Here is a 17,725-nt window from a genome sequence, read left to right on the forward strand (position 1 = left end):
AGTGAAATGGAAATCAAAGGGTTTCCCTCAGCATTCTTGCAGCTCTTCAAGCTGCAGGCAGTCTTTTTCATCTGTCCATGGGCCTTAGCATTAGGGCTTGCAAAGGAACCAGACCCACCCACTTACTTATTTGTCTCACACAAAGTTAGACTTAGGAGGACAGGCCTTGAGAATAAATAGTCCACTGCAGCATACTTGGTGCTTGTGTTAGTAGTAGGAAAAGCGCACATGTTGTCCTCCTTACATGTGTCAACATCTAATAAGAGTGCAACTGCATTGAGTGTGGCCCTTTAGTGTCCTGGGAGATAGAGACAAAATTATTTTCTTGATGATTAATCTGAGATGGCAGAGTCTACTCATACTCAAGAATCAAAAATTGGCTGGCTTTCAATGGCTCTGTAAAAACACTAAATATGTCTACTAAGAAAAAAAGCTATTTGCTAAATATAAAAAGTATTAAGATTGAAAACAAAACATTAGTTGAAGAGTGTCTTGAAGAAGCAATTAATTTAGTAATTGAAAGCTAAATTTAAGATCCTATCCTCCACTCATCAGCCTTGCGACCTTAGGCAATTATTAGTGAATTTAAGCCTCAGTGTAGGTTTTTGTTGTTGTTGTTGTTGTTTTTGTTTTGTTTTTTGTGTTTTGTTTGTGTGTATTTTTTTGGGGGCGATAAAAGGGATGATAATTAATTCATAAGGTTATAATATGTAGAGAATGATTTCAGCTAGGAATACTTTATCACAGTGCCTAACACTGTAAGTACTTAATAAATAGTAAATATTATTATTAAAATCCAAACTGTTAAAAATTATGTAGCGTCTTGTACATTTACTTCATTAGACATGTGGTAGTACATCACAGCTATTAAAGAGAAAAAAAATGTTTAGGTCCCTCCACATTCAAGTGCTCATCATAAAGGCAAAATATAGTCTACTCAGGCACAAAGTACAGCAGTTCCCATGTATCTGCAGTTTCACTTTCCTCCATTTCAATTACCCACAATCATTTCTGCTCTGAAATTATTAAATTGAAAATTCCAGAAATAAACAATTTGCAAGTTTTAAATTGTCCACTGTTATAAATAATGCGATGAAAAAAATCTTGTCATTCCACTCTGTCCTTCTTGGGCTGTGAATCATGCCTCTGTCCATCACATACATATTGTATGCCCTCCCCTGAAGAGTACTGCTGCTGGCAATTTAAACATGTCAAAGAGAAGCCATAAAGGCCATGCATGTGTAGTACCCCACTCTACCCCCATTTGCACAAGAGAGTTTCCAAGAACCCCAGTATATGCTTGAAACCAAGGAGACTATTGAACCTTATATATACATATATACTATAATTTTTCTATATATACACATCTATGATACAGTATAATTTATAAATTAGGTTCAATAAAAGATTAACAACAATAGCTAACAATAAAATGTAGCAATTGTAACAATGCACTGTAATAAAAGTTATGAGAATGGCTTTGGGACCATTATTAAGTGAAATAAGGGTAACTCAAACACAAGCACTGCAATGCTATGATAGTCCACCCGACGACTGAGAGGGGTGCTAAGTGACTAATGTGGGTAATGAGTACAGCTGGGTGTGCTGGACAAAGGATAAGTCCCATCCCAGGCGGGAAGGAGCAAGAGGACAATATATTTCATCACACTATGCAGAATGCCACACAGTTTACAATGTTTGTTTGTTTGTTTGTTTCTAGAATTCTCCATTTAATATGCTTGGACTAAAATTGAGCATTAAAAAGGAGAAAAGTGAACCACATTAAGAGGAATTATAGTTTAGGAGAAAAAACAAGTATATATATAGGGTTTGGTCCTATCCAAGGCTTTGGCATTCATAAGATAATAGGGTACTACTGTATAGCATTTACCAACATTATTTCTCAATTTCTGTGCTGTTCTAATTAATTATGTCACATAATGACATTTCCCATACCTATGTGTTCATGTTCTCATAATACCAATGAATTAATCTCAAAATTTACTTGATGGAACTGATTTTAGGCAAATAAGTCCAAAACCTAACTACCTGCTCACAGAAATACTATGTAGGTTGTTAGCTATTGTAAAGTAGTAAAATTTTCAAACTAGTATATAACTAAGACAATCAAAATTATGGAGGAAGTTTTCCACTGAAGGAACATTTGTGTGACCCTTTCATATTTTACTTATTATGTTACTGCTTATTTAATGTAATCATCTTTATCCACAGAAAACATGAATAAAATGAGTACTAAGTAGACAAAATAAAAGAAATATAGCACATATTAAAATTGATTTTAATCATCCTGAAATGAAGTAAGCATTCAGTAAAAATTTTCCAAATACACGAATAAAAATGAAATTTTGTAAGTAAATAAAAACACAATTTTTTAAATAAACAAAAATGTTAGAATGAAAGAATGAAGCAATAAATGGAATGTGCAAAAAAGAAACTCGCTTCTTTGGGAACAGTCTCAGTCAGAAGTTTTTTTTTTCTTCTTCATAATTGTATATTTTTAAATATATTTGTCCCTTAAAACACAAGGTAGATATAAAAGTAGGGATATATATATATATAAGCCGATTACACTATTTCAGTAAAAACTATGTGTTATATCTCTACGTTAACTCTTCTTAGAGTTTACATAGTAAGTATTATTAGGTTGAAGACTAAACTTTCCTATTTATTGTGTTATTTAAATAAGCTACTCTTATTGCCTGGGGAAAGCATTTTAAAAATCTAAAACTTCAAGGAAACCATACTGATTTTTTTAATGATTATAAATTCTCACATATTTCCAATCTTAGACATTTCTTCTTAAAAATTATTAGAGAAACAAAAGTTTACTATTTTTTTTTTAAATGTCCCTTCCTTTTGCTTTACTGGTAGAGAGAGGCAGCATTACAGTTAACGTTTTGTTCCAGCTGCTGGGAATAAGATGAGTCCCATCGTTCACACAAACCTCCAATTCCCCAAACTAATAGTGCTAGGAAAGAGGCAGAGGGAAAAGACAGAGTTTGAACCTCACCCTAAAGGCTAATAGAAGGAAGTTCTGTCAAATGCCTCCAGGCAAGAGATAACCTGAGCTACATGAGGCCCAGAATCAAAGCAGGGGACTCTCAAGGCATGCTGCTCCTTTTGACCTCCACATCCCCATAGGATAAAAATGCAAGTAACAGCCCCTACAGTATTTTGGAAGTAGATTAATAATATTTGGATTGAAATCAGCATCTTGACTCACAAGAGGAGGCAAAATTTATCGGGCCCTATGAAAAGGCGAAAGAAGATCACTAAAGAATATGACCTTGAATTGTAGCAAAGGAATTAGCTGACGGACCTTCAAGGTCTCCTTTACTTCTCTGCCTTTTCATAGGGCCCGATAAATTTTGCCTCCTCTTGTGAGTCAAGATGCTGATTTCAATCCTTTACTTCTCTGCCTTTTCGTTCCATGAAGACTCCAACCTGGTGTGTTCTCAAACGTGTGTCAGTAGTGCTGTGAGTGGGTGATGGGCTGTTAAGGGTGGGGATGCTAAGCCATGGAGAAAAGAATCACTCTATCCCAGGTGCTTATGAAATTCAGTGAGAATGAGAAAGTCCATGCCACATAATCAGGCTTTCTAACAGTTAATCAGAATTTCATTTGGAGGCCAACTAAATAAGCAATTAAAAGATGTAAGGGAAAACACACACACCCAAAATGAATTTGAAAATTTGATTTCTGCATCAATATTATTATATTACAAATATATCTCTTCTGTTTATTTAAAACATGTTGTATAAATTTATATTTTATTTAGTCATTTACTCTTCATAGCAATTTTATTTCATGCAAGTTACCATTACTATAGTTCAAACGTCTACTAGTGTAACATAAATCAGTAATTTATGAATTTGCCTCCTGTGGAGATAAACATAGTGGAAGACATCAGTGGATTTTAAGTTTTAAAAACTCCATGAAGCCCTAGCTGGTTTCACTCAGTAGATAGAGCTTTGGCCTGCAGACTGAAGGGTCCCAGGTTCGATTTCAGTCAAGGTCACATGCCCAGGTTTTGGGCTCTATCCCCAGTAGGGGCGTGCAGAAGGCAGTCAATCAATGATTCCTCTCTCTCCCTCTCCCATCCTCTCTGAAATCGATAAAAATATTTTTTAAATAAATAAATTAAAAACTCCATAAAAATGTATACTTTCTACATGCAGTTGGCAGATTATATTGAATAGTTGACCATTTGAGAATTTGAAAGTTGTTTATTCAATACCATCTATCATAGTCATGCATATTGCCTTTACTCTAATTTTACATTTGAAAACAATAACTAAATATAATTTTTATGAAAACAAAGAATAAAAATGCTATCTGAACAGTAAAAATACATTTCCCTCTGTTCATAAAAATCACCGTGGTACATTACTCATGAAAATATCCCACAGGTTTTTTTTTCCTCATTACTACTCAGATTGTCTCTTTGGTTTAGCAACTTAAATTTGATTAGAAGCATTATATGTGGAAGGACTAGGTGTGAAGAGACTAATACAAGGATAGAGAGTATTCCTTACTCAATAGCAATGCTGGCATTTTTTAACTGTTGCTATCTGCAAGATCTTATTCAGGATGCATTCCCTATATTATTTGTAATAGTTACTTTCTTTTGGTCATTTATATAAATATCTTAGAGAGACAAAGAGTGATAGAGCAAGAGAGAGGACGAGAGAGAGATATTGACAAAGAGAGAAAGGGAGAGAAGAAAGAGACCATGACTGAGAGAGAAAAAGGCCAGTCCCAACACCAGTTTTCTTTATTTTGGAGTACATGTTCCTGGAGCTCTGCCTTCACATTCCAAACTTTTTGACAATGAATGATCCAGAACACCTACAGCCTTCTGATTGTGTTAACATCTTATAAAATTGATAGTCTATAAACCAATTTCCTTTCCCTCTTCCTTGTGCTACTTGTCACTTATGTCAAGATTTTACTGCACATGGAGTACTGTCATTTCTGCCTCAAAACACCCAAATGTCTTATTTTTAACTAGATGCCCGGTGCACAAAATTCGTGCACAGGGAAGTGGGGGTGTCCCTCAGTCCAGCCTGCACCCTCTCCAATCTGGGATCCCTCTCACAACCAGGACTGCTTGATACCAACTGCTCACCTCCCTGCCTTCCTGATTGCCCCTAACTGCTTCTGCCTGCCTGCCTGATCACCCCCTAACCACTGCTCTGCCAGACTGGTTGATGTCTAACTGCTCCCCTGCCAGCCTGTTTGCCCCCAACTTCTCTCCTCTGCCAGCTTTGTCACCCCTAACTGCCATCTCCTACAAGCTTGATTGCCCTCAACTGCCCTCCCTTGCAGGCCTGAACCCTCCCAGCTGCTCTCCCTTGCAGGCCTGGATCTTCCCATTTACCCTCCCCTATTCGCCATCTTGTGTCCACATGGGGGCAGGATCTTTGACTACATGGGGGCAACTATTGGAATATTTTGATATTGTGTGTTGGAGTGAGAGTCTATCTGCATATTACACTTTTATTAGATAGGATAGAGGTCTGGTGCATGGGTGGGGACCTGCTGGTTTGCCTTGAAGGGTGTCCCAGATAAGGTAGGGGTTCCCTTGGGGTGTGGGGCAGCCTGGTTGAGGGGCCTGTGGTGGTTTGCAGGCCTGCCATGTCCCCCCAGCCACCCAAGTAGAGGCCCTGGTATCTGTGCTATATTTATCATCTATAATTGAAACTTTGTAGCCAGTAGCAAAGCCAAGCCTTCTGCTGCTCCGTGGCTGCAGCCATTTCTGTTGGAGTTTATTCACCTCCTATAAAACTTTGTTTCCTTGAGTGGAGGCCTGGGCCGGCCAGGGTGTGTGGAAAGCTTGGCTTCCTCCATTGTTGGGGAAACCAAGCCTCCCTCCTGCTCTCTGAGGCGGCAGCCATCTTGGTTGGGGTTAATTTGTACACTGGCTCTGATGGGCTGGTGGGCGTGGCTGGTGGGTGTAGCAGAGTGATGGTTAATTTGCATATCACTCTTTTATTAGGTAGGATCCTAATATTCTACTGCACAATAAGGAGAGATCACTGTGTGTTGCAGTTAGGTATTTCTTAGTTAGCTCATGAGGAGGGTGGTGCCTTTCTTAGCCTTGGCTTATTTTGTGAGGGCCCTCAATCTAGTTTCAGTCCCCAGATATAGTTTCACATTTGTCATACTCTATTAGTCTGACTGTTTTTTAACAAACAAAGTATAATATACTCCCTTCCCTGACTAAAGCAACTTTTTTTTTTTTTCATTCATGGAATAATTTAAAAGCTGGTCCAGTGTTATTTTATTCTAATGTGAAAGGGTTTGTCTATTGAATGTGCAGGGATGATAAAACACCTGTTTATGGCAAAACACAAAAGCATGAAAAAAATCAATGAACCAGTGCCTGCACTTTAGGAAGTTTATGGTTTAATTCTTTCCTCCCAAGAAGCATTTAAATCAAAATCGTTATTATGTTATTTTTAACTGTGCTATTGACTTGCAGAGATCAACTGGCAAATTTGCCTAATATACAGTAAATTGCTATTTGTTTGCAAATCTGACTGTAAGTTAAGTTATTTCTAATTACAAAGAAAATGTTCTCTGGATAATTAGTAGGAATAAATCTGTAAAGGTTTGAAATTCAAGTGCAGATTAGGAGTCAGGAATCTTACAATAGTTTCAATAATATGTAAATAAATTTGCAACAGTTAAACTTATTTGTAGATATTATTCAAATGTTCTTTTTAGGCTAAACCTGTAACATTTTAAGCAATTAGAGCTAAATCACACAATTTTTAAACACAAAGTGTGAGAGCCTATGCAGGAATAGTGAGATGCAGAGCTACAAAATCATTCCAATGTTTTAGGATACACTAGAAAAATCAATGCCTGCTTTTCCTCACCTAGCCAGCAAGAATTGGAATTTAAGGAAAATAGGTCACAAGTTTCTATTCTTGTATATTTGTATGAACACAGAAATGAAACCAGGAATTTGCTTACATAATTGTGTGTTTGACTGAATCCTTACAGGAATCTACACTAATAAAAGAGAAACATACAAATTGACCATCACTCTGCTACACCCGCCAGCCAATCAGGAGGGAATATGCAAATTAGAAGTACAAAGATGATGGCCACCCAGCTGCTCCAGGCATGGAGTGGCCAGGTGGGGCAGGACACCTGCTATGCGAGGGAGGACAGAGGACTGCAGGGGGGTGTGTGTGAAGGGATCTACAGGAGTGGTGCTCAGGCCTCAGCAAAGATGAAGATTGTAGACTCCGGAGTCTGCAGCAAAGATGCAGAAGGCAGACTCTGGCTGGAGCCTGCAGCAACTGCAGCAGACTCCGGCCAGAGAGAAGGCCTGGATCCTGGATGTCAGAGGAAAACCTGTGCTGGAAGCCAAGGTAAGGAACACCTATTGCATGAATCTCTTTGTGCAATGTGCCTCTAGTACTGACATAACTGAAGATGAGCCCAAAACTATATTAAGTGAATTGTATGCATTAACTTGCAATTTGTGCAACTCTATGAGGTAAGTAGTCTTTTGTTCGAGATGAGGTCATTGGGCAGAGGAACTGCCCCAAAGTCACACACTGGCAAATGTAAGAGGCATAGGGTGGGCTCCATCTGTCTAGCTCCACAGCAACTAAGTGCTACACACTATCACTCTCATTATCTTACTTAAAGGTCTTAAAATCTGTTCTGTGTCTTCTACAATAGTTGGACATATTTAGTAAGATATGCAATGGAAACTTTAAAATATAGAATTACTTGCTCTCTCCATCTCCCTATCCCCAGTACCATTGTCCCATGCTGACATGAGTTCCTTTGGAATTGGTTAGACCATAAAAATCATAGATTAGATCCTGAAAAATGGAAAGTGTGTAGAAGTCATTTGCATATCAAAAAGATCATTAAACCAAACATGATAAATCAAAACTTTAATCAGACTTTCTCTCTGTTTGCAACTATTAGAAAAAGACCAATATTAAAAGCCATAATTCAACAATGGAGCAATGCATTTATCCTGTTGAATAAAAGCAGAAATGAAACTTGTATTATTCAAGTGTGATTATTTTTCTAATATGGAAATACTATACTAAAAATGAATGCCTTTTCAAAGAAATAATGTCTCTACATGACACAATGCCAAAGAACTAACTCTAAGGTGGACTAATCATGCTCTGAATTTTAATTGTAATTAAATGTATGCAATAGGTAGATTTATTCATTATACTTAACTTTTATTTTTAGTGAAGAGCTGCGAGTTTTAGAAAAAATAAAACGTAGGTTGGCTTAAATTTGAATTTCAGACACATAGTGAATATTTCTTTGGTCTAAGTGTGACCCAAATGCATTTGGGTCACACTTAGACCAAAGAATTCCATTGTTTATATGACATTTAAATTTAATTTGTCTTCCTGCATTTTGTCTGGCAACTTTATTTTAAAGTTATTAGAATTTGGCATCCATATATATGTTAATCATACTAATCTGAACAATTTTAAATCATCTGTCAGAAATGTCTGTCAATATAGCATTAGGTTAAATTTAGGACATTTTAGACATACAGCTATAATTTCTTCAAATATTTTAAATTGTTTTAAAAATGTAGATTATTTATTTATTTTCATATATCTAATAAAATAAAGGATATTAATGAGATTTTATGATTTATGTCCTTTACAATTTATAATTTATATCCATGTTTTCCTTGTAATATGGCTTTGAAAAAAAAAAAGAAACCTTAAATTTATGCTTCTCAGAGTTATTGAAACCAGTGAGTTCCTTATTTTTAGATATGGCTACTGAATTATTATTAAGGAAAGCATACAAATAATTATTTTCTTCTCTACAGCAGACTACCCATTATAGGGTGAAATAATGCTATTCTGCTTTATGGATCCTTACAAAAATGAATCACATACAGCTATGGAAAAGTGACTTCATGCAGCACACCAATGAAGGCTGACATTACCCTCACTGTACACTAGGAGGAGCATTGTTCTTACAGATACTTCTACTGTAATAGTAAACACTATTCATGACCTCAAGTTCAATTGCAAGAGACTATTACTAACAACTTTAAATACTTATCACAAACAAGTAGTCAAAGCAAATTATTTTGGGGATTAAAGTCATACTTGAAATTTATGATATTTTAAAACTTTCCAGCAGAGAAAGCTTGTGTCCCTGTCTGTTTTACAACTATTTTTAACTACTCTAAATAATAATGTATAAAATCATCTCATTGTAAGTCTCTCAAAAATAAAATAACACAACAGAAAGTGCTTTGTTATTAATCAATATGATAAGTAATTTAAAATCAAAAAGAAAAATTATTTAAAATAAAACCATAAAAATACTGGAAAACAAATATGCTTTATTATTTATTTTTTATTAGTTTTTAACAAATTGGGAGGGCTTGAAACCATCCATCAAATATGATAACTATAAAAAAGTCAAAAAATAATTTAAAATACAAAGCTTTTAGACTTTGAAACTAAGATCTTGTTAGAATTTTCTTTTTTTATATGTGTAACAAATATTTTATATTTCAAAATTTACTATATATTTTTTAAAAACTCAGAAATATTTTACAAGATAATTGATACATGATTTCTTTTTCTGCACCTTTTCACTATCTATATATAATAATAATTTTTAATTACATCTAAACTGAGTCTGCATTCTGTGTCCACAACCCAGTGGCCCCAAGGTCAGTGAGACAGGTCAAAAGTTATTTTGAATCCATAGTCTGTGGTCTGAATCACAATTCCACATTCTCTTTACCCTTAAATATGTACACAGCTTAGAACTCCCAGGAGCTTTCAAATGTCTGCAATTCTCCCTTAACTTGCAGTCTCTGATTTTGTTCTATGGTACCCTCATCTTTCCCTGCCCTAAATGTTAATGTTGTCATAGTTTTGTTTGTTTGTTTGTTTTTTTCCCTAAGACTCCTTGTCTCTCTTCATAATTATCAAATTTACTCCCAGAATTTCATCACCTTCAATGTTGTCAGTATCCAAATTCCAGTTCAAAATCACATTTTCTGTTCCAAGACAACCTTGTATAGCAGCTCAAACTTCAAAATGAAATAAAAAATATTAATTTCAACTTTTTCTTCTTATATTCTCCTATTTACTTTATTTAAATGTGTGCTTTCCCAATAAGGTTCAAAAACTAAATATTGGGAATATTATACGTCTTTCATTTCCCTTTTCTGCTACATTAGAATTTTTTATATCCTCTCCAGAATTCAAAATCTGGCTTTAACTTATCTCACAAAACCTTTTTTATTTATTGCTAGATACTTGCACAGTTTAATGTCAAACTTTTTTTTTTTTTTAAGTATGTAGGTTTTTTTCAGGCATTGGGCTAGATGATTGCTTATATCAAGTAACTGCAGTTTTTAAACAATATTCTCATAGATATTAATAGCCCTATTTTGGAGGATTAGAAACCTGAGACCAAGTGGTGAGCTAAGTTTATCTGCATATGCTACAAAGATATTAAACTATTGATTGCTGCCTAGGTGACCATGATCTTTTATAGCACCAACAGGCAAACACACACACACACACACACACACACACACACACTACTTAAACATTTTCTACCCATGTAATGTAATTTGTATAAGTATCACTTTATAGAATCTTTATTGACTAATCAAAACATTCTATTCTAACAACCACTTTTTCATACACTTATCATTAGTATTTATTCTATAATAGAGGCCCAGTGCATAAAAATTCATGCACTTGGAGAAGGGGGTCCCTCAGCGTGGCCTGCCCCCTCTCACAGTCTGGGAGCCCACAGGGGCAGGAGGTGACCGGTGATCAGGAGAAGGTGATGCCCCATCACACCTCTGCTGCTGCCACTGCCAGCAGCGCAAGCCTCAGCTGACTCTGGTTACCTGAGCCACAGGAGGCCCTGGGCAGCTGAGCAGCCACCATCCAAAGCTTGCCTGCACCTCAGACCAGCCCTGGGCGGCTAGGCAGCCACTATCTAAGGCTTGCCTGTGCCTCAGGCTAGCCCTGGGTGGCTGGGAGCTGAAGAGGCTGGGGAACTCTGGAGGCAGGTGCTTGGAGTAGCCAGACCTGCCTGGGGGTGAGCCTGGCCATGCTACATGCCTGCTGCCCCCATGGGGCTGAGGGGATTGGGTGCCGCCATCTTGTGGCTGTGGGTGCTGCCATCTTTGAGGGCATGGCAGTCAATTAGCATATTCCCTCCTTAATGGCAGCAATGAAGCAAGTGTCCCACCCCAGCTGCTCTGTGAGCAAGTGCACTGCCCAGAAGCCCTCTGCAGCTGGGGTGGGACACTTGCCTGGTCACCATGGAAACAAAGCAAGCATTCCACCAGGCCACTAAGTGGCTGCCCCTCCCAGGACTAGAGGACTCTGGCAGGGCTGAGGGGACTGAGTACCACCATCTTGTGGCTATGGGTGCTGCCATCTTTGTGACAGAATGACAGTTAACTTGCATATTACCCTTTTATTAGATAGGATTGTTTTAAAGTATACTAAGATTGTGGTAATTAGCAATAGAAGATGATAGATGATAGATAGATAGATAGATAGATAGATAGATAGATAGATGATAGATAAAGAGATGGGTAGATGTATGTTTGATTTATAATCTAAGTGTTTTCAATTTAGAAAATATATTGTCCTCTCTAATTTTAAGATAAAAAGCCAAAACTGGTTTGGCTCAGTGGATAGAGCATCAGTCTGTGGACTGAAAGATCCCAGGTTCGATTCCAGTCAAGGGCATGTACATTGGTTGCGGGCACATCCCTGGTGGGGGATGTGCAGGAGGCAGCTGGTCAATGTTTCTCTCATCATTGATGTTTCTAGCTCTCTATCACTCTCCCTTCCTCTCTGTAAAAAAATCAGTAAAATATATATATATTAAAAAGATAAAAATAGTTAACAATTATAAGTTTTAGGCAAGCTTTGGAAAAATATTTTTGATAAAGCAAACAATGTCTCATCAGATAAGAAGGTAATCAAGTTGTTTTTTAATTGCTGAGTTTTGAAACTTTTTTCCCCCCTTTAACTCAAATCACAGTAGGACCAATTACCTCTTCTCTATACCTTTGTCTGAGGAACTCTAGATTTACTCACTCAGGGGACACTACCGATTACAAAATTCCCAGTGAAACCCTGGCTGGCATGGCTCATTGTTTGGGCACCTTCCTGTGCATCTAAGTGTTGATGATTTGATCCCAGGTCAGGGCACATGACTGAGTTTTGAGCTTGATCCCTAGTAAGTAGTATGCAGGAAGCAGCCAATCTACATTTTGCTTTCACATCAATGTTGCTCTCTCTCTCCCCCTCTCCCTTCCTCTCTCTCTAAATCAGTAAAAACTTTGTAAAAATTTCCAGTGAACACAATAGATGACAATAGGAAACCTTTGAACAATTTTATTTCAATTTACATATTAGCTCAACCCAGGATACTTATAAAAATTATAAATGTGGCTCACAAAAAGAATTTAATACAATAGTGTGCCCTCAAAATCAAATTCATGTTTAGTTCTCATATATATTATGGTTAGTGCTATTGTTGTTGTTGTTTTTCCCCTGCAGGTTAAGATTAGCTCAATTTCTTAAGATTGAAGTTTGATAGAATGTTTTTTTTTCCTGGAGACTTTTAAATTTCATTAACTTTATATTTTCATAAAAAATTACAACCTATCTCTCACGCCCAAATATTTCAAATTCTCAGTTTTTCTCAGCATATATCTTGTATTTTTAGGACTGTCAGAAATAATTTTTAATGTATTTTTAACGATATAAAAAGTTAATGTGTTTTTTTTCCAGCTGTGTCAAGTGTGTTACCTGATTACAAAATAAAAGTATAATTTTAAATACATTATTAAGAATTAGAATGTACAGATAATTTAAAAGAAATCAATACTCCAACCTGAAGATAACCTCAGATAACATAATGCATTCCTTTCTAGTTTTTGCTCATTTGTCATTATTTTGATAAGACATTTTCAATTACTTTGACTATCTTTCCTGGTGTTTGTGAAATATTGATTTATTCATTTAGTCAACAAATGCACATTTCTGGCCTATCACATGCCAGGCACTTTCATGCATGGAAAATAGAAGGTAAGCAAACAATCCTCATATTAATGAGAGAGACAACTATTGATCAGGTAATCATAATGATTTTCTTTGAGGAAAAGGTATAAAAGACATGATAAGGACAATTTTTCCACTGAAAAGAGCACTAAATAAGAATAAGCAGGTATGAGTTTTATTCTTGACCCTGAAACTACATAACTATATGCAAAGCTCTTCCATTTATATGCTACTGTATAAAATAATTCTACTAATCCAATACCATTTTCATTAATCCAATACCAGAAAAAAACCACAGAACTAGTTCTCTAACAAGTTAATATTACTAGCAAATGTTCAACCAACTCATATTTTTAATATTCAATTGCTCACATTTCTTCTTAAAAGTAAGAATAGTACCACAGAATTTAAAAATCAATGACAGGGATGATGGCATTGAGTTATAACATGTGTACATTAAAAGTAGTTTATCTGAATAGTCAAAGCAAGACATTCTGCCCCAGATAGTTGTTAAGTAGTTTGAGATAAATACATTTTCTGGAATTCAGTTTCTTTATAACCCTAACTTACAATATTGGTGTGAGATCATGAACAATTTATCTAAACACTGAGTAGCCTTCCTAACCCTTAAGTAGACCTCAAATATTACTCATAAATATCCCCAGGTTTCAAAACAATCCTTAGTGAAAACTTTACCAAGTGACTCATACACAGTCCAGGTGGCTTTTCAAAAAGGAAATACAATCTGAAATTTTACACATGACTAAACAGGAGAAAATACTTTAGATAAACATTTAAAAGAAATAACAGGTATAAAAATGACCCTATTCATGATTCTCAATAAGACAAGATTAAGACTTAATCCTGAATGAGTGGTAATAAGCTGTTCCTGATCTGAAGTTTTTGTTTGCTTTCAACTTAGTAAAATTCTTTCATAAGTCTAGTTTTATTTGTTAAAAACAAGAACTATCAATTGAAAATCCCTTACCATTTTCTCAAAATTAATGGTTTCATTGAATTTTTCTTGTAGTACATGATCATGTTAGTGAGTTCACTTCTTAAGGAAATATGATTTACCTTGATAATTATTTTTTTAGAATCATCATATCTGAAAAAATAAAAATCATGCAAGATGCAATACCTAATAACTCTACAACTAATACAAACATGTCATTTATACATATATATATTATGACTGCTATATAATTATGGCTCAGCAAGAATTTTCAGATCACAGGCAGAAAACTCCATTGAAGACAAAGGAAACCATTTAAATCTAAATAGCAAGACTATTACTGTTGAATATTATTGCTTCAATTATACCGCACCCAACTTAACAAATTTCTCAGACTTAATTTTAAAACGTGAATGAAGAATTTTAAGGTGATATATCATAATACTATCTTAATGCGAATTACCATTTAGTTATGAATCTTTTCATATATCTAGGCTATTCTAATTAATTCTGTTCCAGACATTTACAAAGGAGGTTAAAATTTTAAGTCCCATTATATCTCAAAAGTCTGTTAGTCTCCAGGGGCCCGTAAGGCTCCTCCTTTCTCTTTCTCCACTAAGGAGCACTGTTCTGGTTTAACACATTTTATTGACCAGGATTCTCCTGGGTGAAGCTACTGTGTTGAGATGAATTCTGGAGTGTGCAAGGGTGTTTTATCACTTGGGTCTCTTTTTCCATGTGACTAGATTGGTAAAAACTCTGAAGCAGACTTTAATTTAATTTTTTTCGGCTTTAGAATCTCTTCTATCTTCTCTCATTTAGAAGTTCGCCCAATGTTATTGCCCAGGTCTAAGTCACTGGGTGAGTAGCTATACATATTGGCTAAAATTCTAGCTTAAGGCAGTATACATTAATCAAACTTAAAGTTTAAAATGGTGCCTTTCTATCTTTGTTTTGTCTGATGCTCAAATATAAGAGGAGCTAACTACTCCCCATGCACATGAAGAGGTAGTCAAAAACAAGTGTTGAGACCATTAGATTAATGGCAATAAGCGATATCTTAAAATTGGGCAGGGAGACGTTGGAGAATAGAAAATCAGTTCAGAAAGAGCTTTCCTACAAATCTGACCTCTTCACACAAGCCCAGAAAAGGTTGATTCAATGAACCATTTAGATTTAATGGTGCTTAGACTAATCAAAACCAAGAAATCTAAGGGGAATAGTTGGCCAGCTCTCTCAAATGCTATGTGTGGTCAAGTTACCTCTGAGCATGGCCTGTTATTTCTGGAAATGTAGAGTCAAAAGATACATTTATATTTTTGTTATGAGGCCACAACATAGGGTGTAAATTATTTTTTTATTGATTACTTTTGCTTTTTCAATGGTTTATAAAATAAAAGTGAAGCCGAAACTGGTTTGGCTCAGTGGATAGAGCGTCGGCCTGCGGACTGAAAGGTCCCGGGTTTGATTCAGGTCAAGGGCATGTACCTTGGTTGCAGGCACATTCCCAGTTAGGGGGTGTGCAAGAGGCAGCTGATTGATGATTCTCTCTCATAGATGTTTCTAATTCTCTATCCCTCTCTCTTCCTCTCTGTGAAAAATCAATAAAATATATTAAAAAAATAAAAATAAAAAAATAAAAGTGAAACATACAATTTAACAGGAAATTGTAATGGGAGTCCTGACATGGTTTTATTTTTTATTTTTTTCTGTAATAAGAGTGCCCAACTTAATTAAGCTTTGATTGCTGAGGCATCTACTTCAAAGATGTATGTCTGCAATAAACACATTGCCAGCCACATGACCAAAAAAAAAAAAAAAAAAAAAAAAGCCCCTCTTCCCCCTCCCCCCATCCCAACAACAACCTAGGCACCTTTGTTTTCAAGTCCTGGTTGATTTCAATCGCTGACCATTTGGGCTACTTGCTCCTTTACCCTTCCCCTAGGCCCTACCTTCCACCCCAATACAAGCACAACCCCAGGACCCTCTGCTCACTCTCTCCACAACCTCTCCTTGTGTAGCCCCAGGTGTGCGGGTCTCATGAGTAATAAACCTGCACTTTTTCAAAGGTTCCTGATGGTTATTGCTAAAGGGTTCTTACTTGCAATCCTAGTAAGAACCACCCTGCTGGTGCAGCCACACCATTAGTCATTGATAGGCTATGAGCAATACAAAACACCAGTACACATCCAACACGTTAGACTTGATATACTTCAGAAAAGGCAACCACAACAATTACACGAGAAAAAAAAGAAAAGAGAAAAGCAGCCAGTTGTTCATTTACTTGCTCCCCAGAACGATCATTTAAAGCTCGCATGCACCATCGGAAATGAGAGCAATGCCAAGCGGAGGAAGTTTGGAAAAGACTCACCGGAGTTGGGGTCAGAGTTGCCGTCCGCTTCGGTCCTCTTGTCCGGAGAGGCCTGGTCGTAGAACTCGTCCTGTGGCTGAACCAGAGGAAGAGGGTGTGAGATCAGGGTTCCACTACCCACCGGCTCGTGGTCGCCTAGACCACTGTCACTGCAGCTTTCCTGGGAGCCGTCGGGCAGGTGAAAGGTAACGCGCCGCTGCGACTACAAAGAAGACCACAGGACATGCGATTAACACTCCTCCCCAAAAACATGCATAGCGGAACACACACACACACATACACACACACACACAAATACAGCTTTCATTTAACAATGCAGTGTAACAGCAAAAGAAACTCACATAAGTAAATAAAGCTAGGCAAAGACATTTACTAATTGCCATTTACTAGGTGATGTCCAGTTTAAATATGAGGACGTTTTAATCACATGTAAATTAAGAGCAAAAACTAAGGGAACACTGTTGAAAATGTAGCAAGAATGGCAAAAAAGAATGCCTATGCTAGTTAGCAAAGTTATAGGACATTTTTAAAGAAGGAGGAATGTGCAAACTTATAATGTGGCATTTCATTTCTTTGGAATGAATGCAAGTTTTGTTCACTTCATTATTTTTAGGTAGCTTTTTGCAATGAAATCATGATCGCCCATTGGTCTAGAGACATTACTACCAGTCATTTCAGTCGTCTATTCTAGAATGCCCCAGTAGAAAGAAGTTAGTAATATTATTTTGGCATCTATTTGCACAATGTGACTATCAGAAGTGACCTAAAATATGTATATGGGTACTACAACATGTTAGTGGTGTTTTGATTAAATAAAATTGTGCATTTCAGCACATATTGCTGCTCATTTCTATTGGTAAATATTATTTAGATGTTTGGCCAGTGTGGCTCAGTCGTTGAGTATCAACCCATGAACTAGGAGGTCATGTTTGGATTCCTAGTCAGGGCATATCCCCAGCCTGTGGGCTCAATCCCCATTATGGTGCATTCAGGAGGCAGCTCATCAATGATTCTCTCTCATCATTGATGTTTCTATCCCTCTTTTCCTCTCCCTTCCTCTCTCTGAAATAAAAAAAAATATTCTTTTAGCTGATATAATTCATGAGATATGAGAATATTTAAAGTTTAGTGGAATAAAGATGTATGACTTAAATATAATTACATAAATGATAGTAAATGCATTCTATCTGTTTGATTGCACCTAATTTTAATTCTGCTTTAATAGCCCAAAGATATTTCAATATCATGTCACATGTGACCACTTTTAGTCAGACATAATAAAATTATGAATATATAAA

General features: G+C 36.3%; 1 protein-coding gene across 4 annotated transcripts in view; it reads right to left on the minus strand.

Annotated features, from left to right (window-relative positions):
• Window positions 1-17,725, minus strand: part of PCDH9 (protocadherin 9) — a 900,785-nt gene that overhangs the window by 287,803 nt on the left and 595,257 nt on the right. For 2 of the 4 annotated variants that reach the window (XM_036456728.2, XM_036456726.2), the window contains one exon: window positions 16,428-16,503. In XM_036456728.2, coding sequence (XP_036312621.1) covers window positions 16,428-16,503 — 76 coding nt within the window. Of the gene's footprint in view, window positions 1-16,427; window positions 16,630-17,725 lie in introns of all 4 variants that reach the window. The other 2 variants (XM_036456724.2, XM_036456722.2) reach the window with 1 other exon arrangement.

The sequence above is a fragment of the Pipistrellus kuhlii genome, unplaced genomic scaffold, assembly GCF_014108245.1.
Source record: "Pipistrellus kuhlii isolate mPipKuh1 unplaced genomic scaffold, mPipKuh1.p scaffold_m20_p_3, whole genome shotgun sequence".
Classification (NCBI taxonomy): Eukaryota; Metazoa; Chordata; class Mammalia; order Chiroptera; family Vespertilionidae; genus Pipistrellus; species Pipistrellus kuhlii.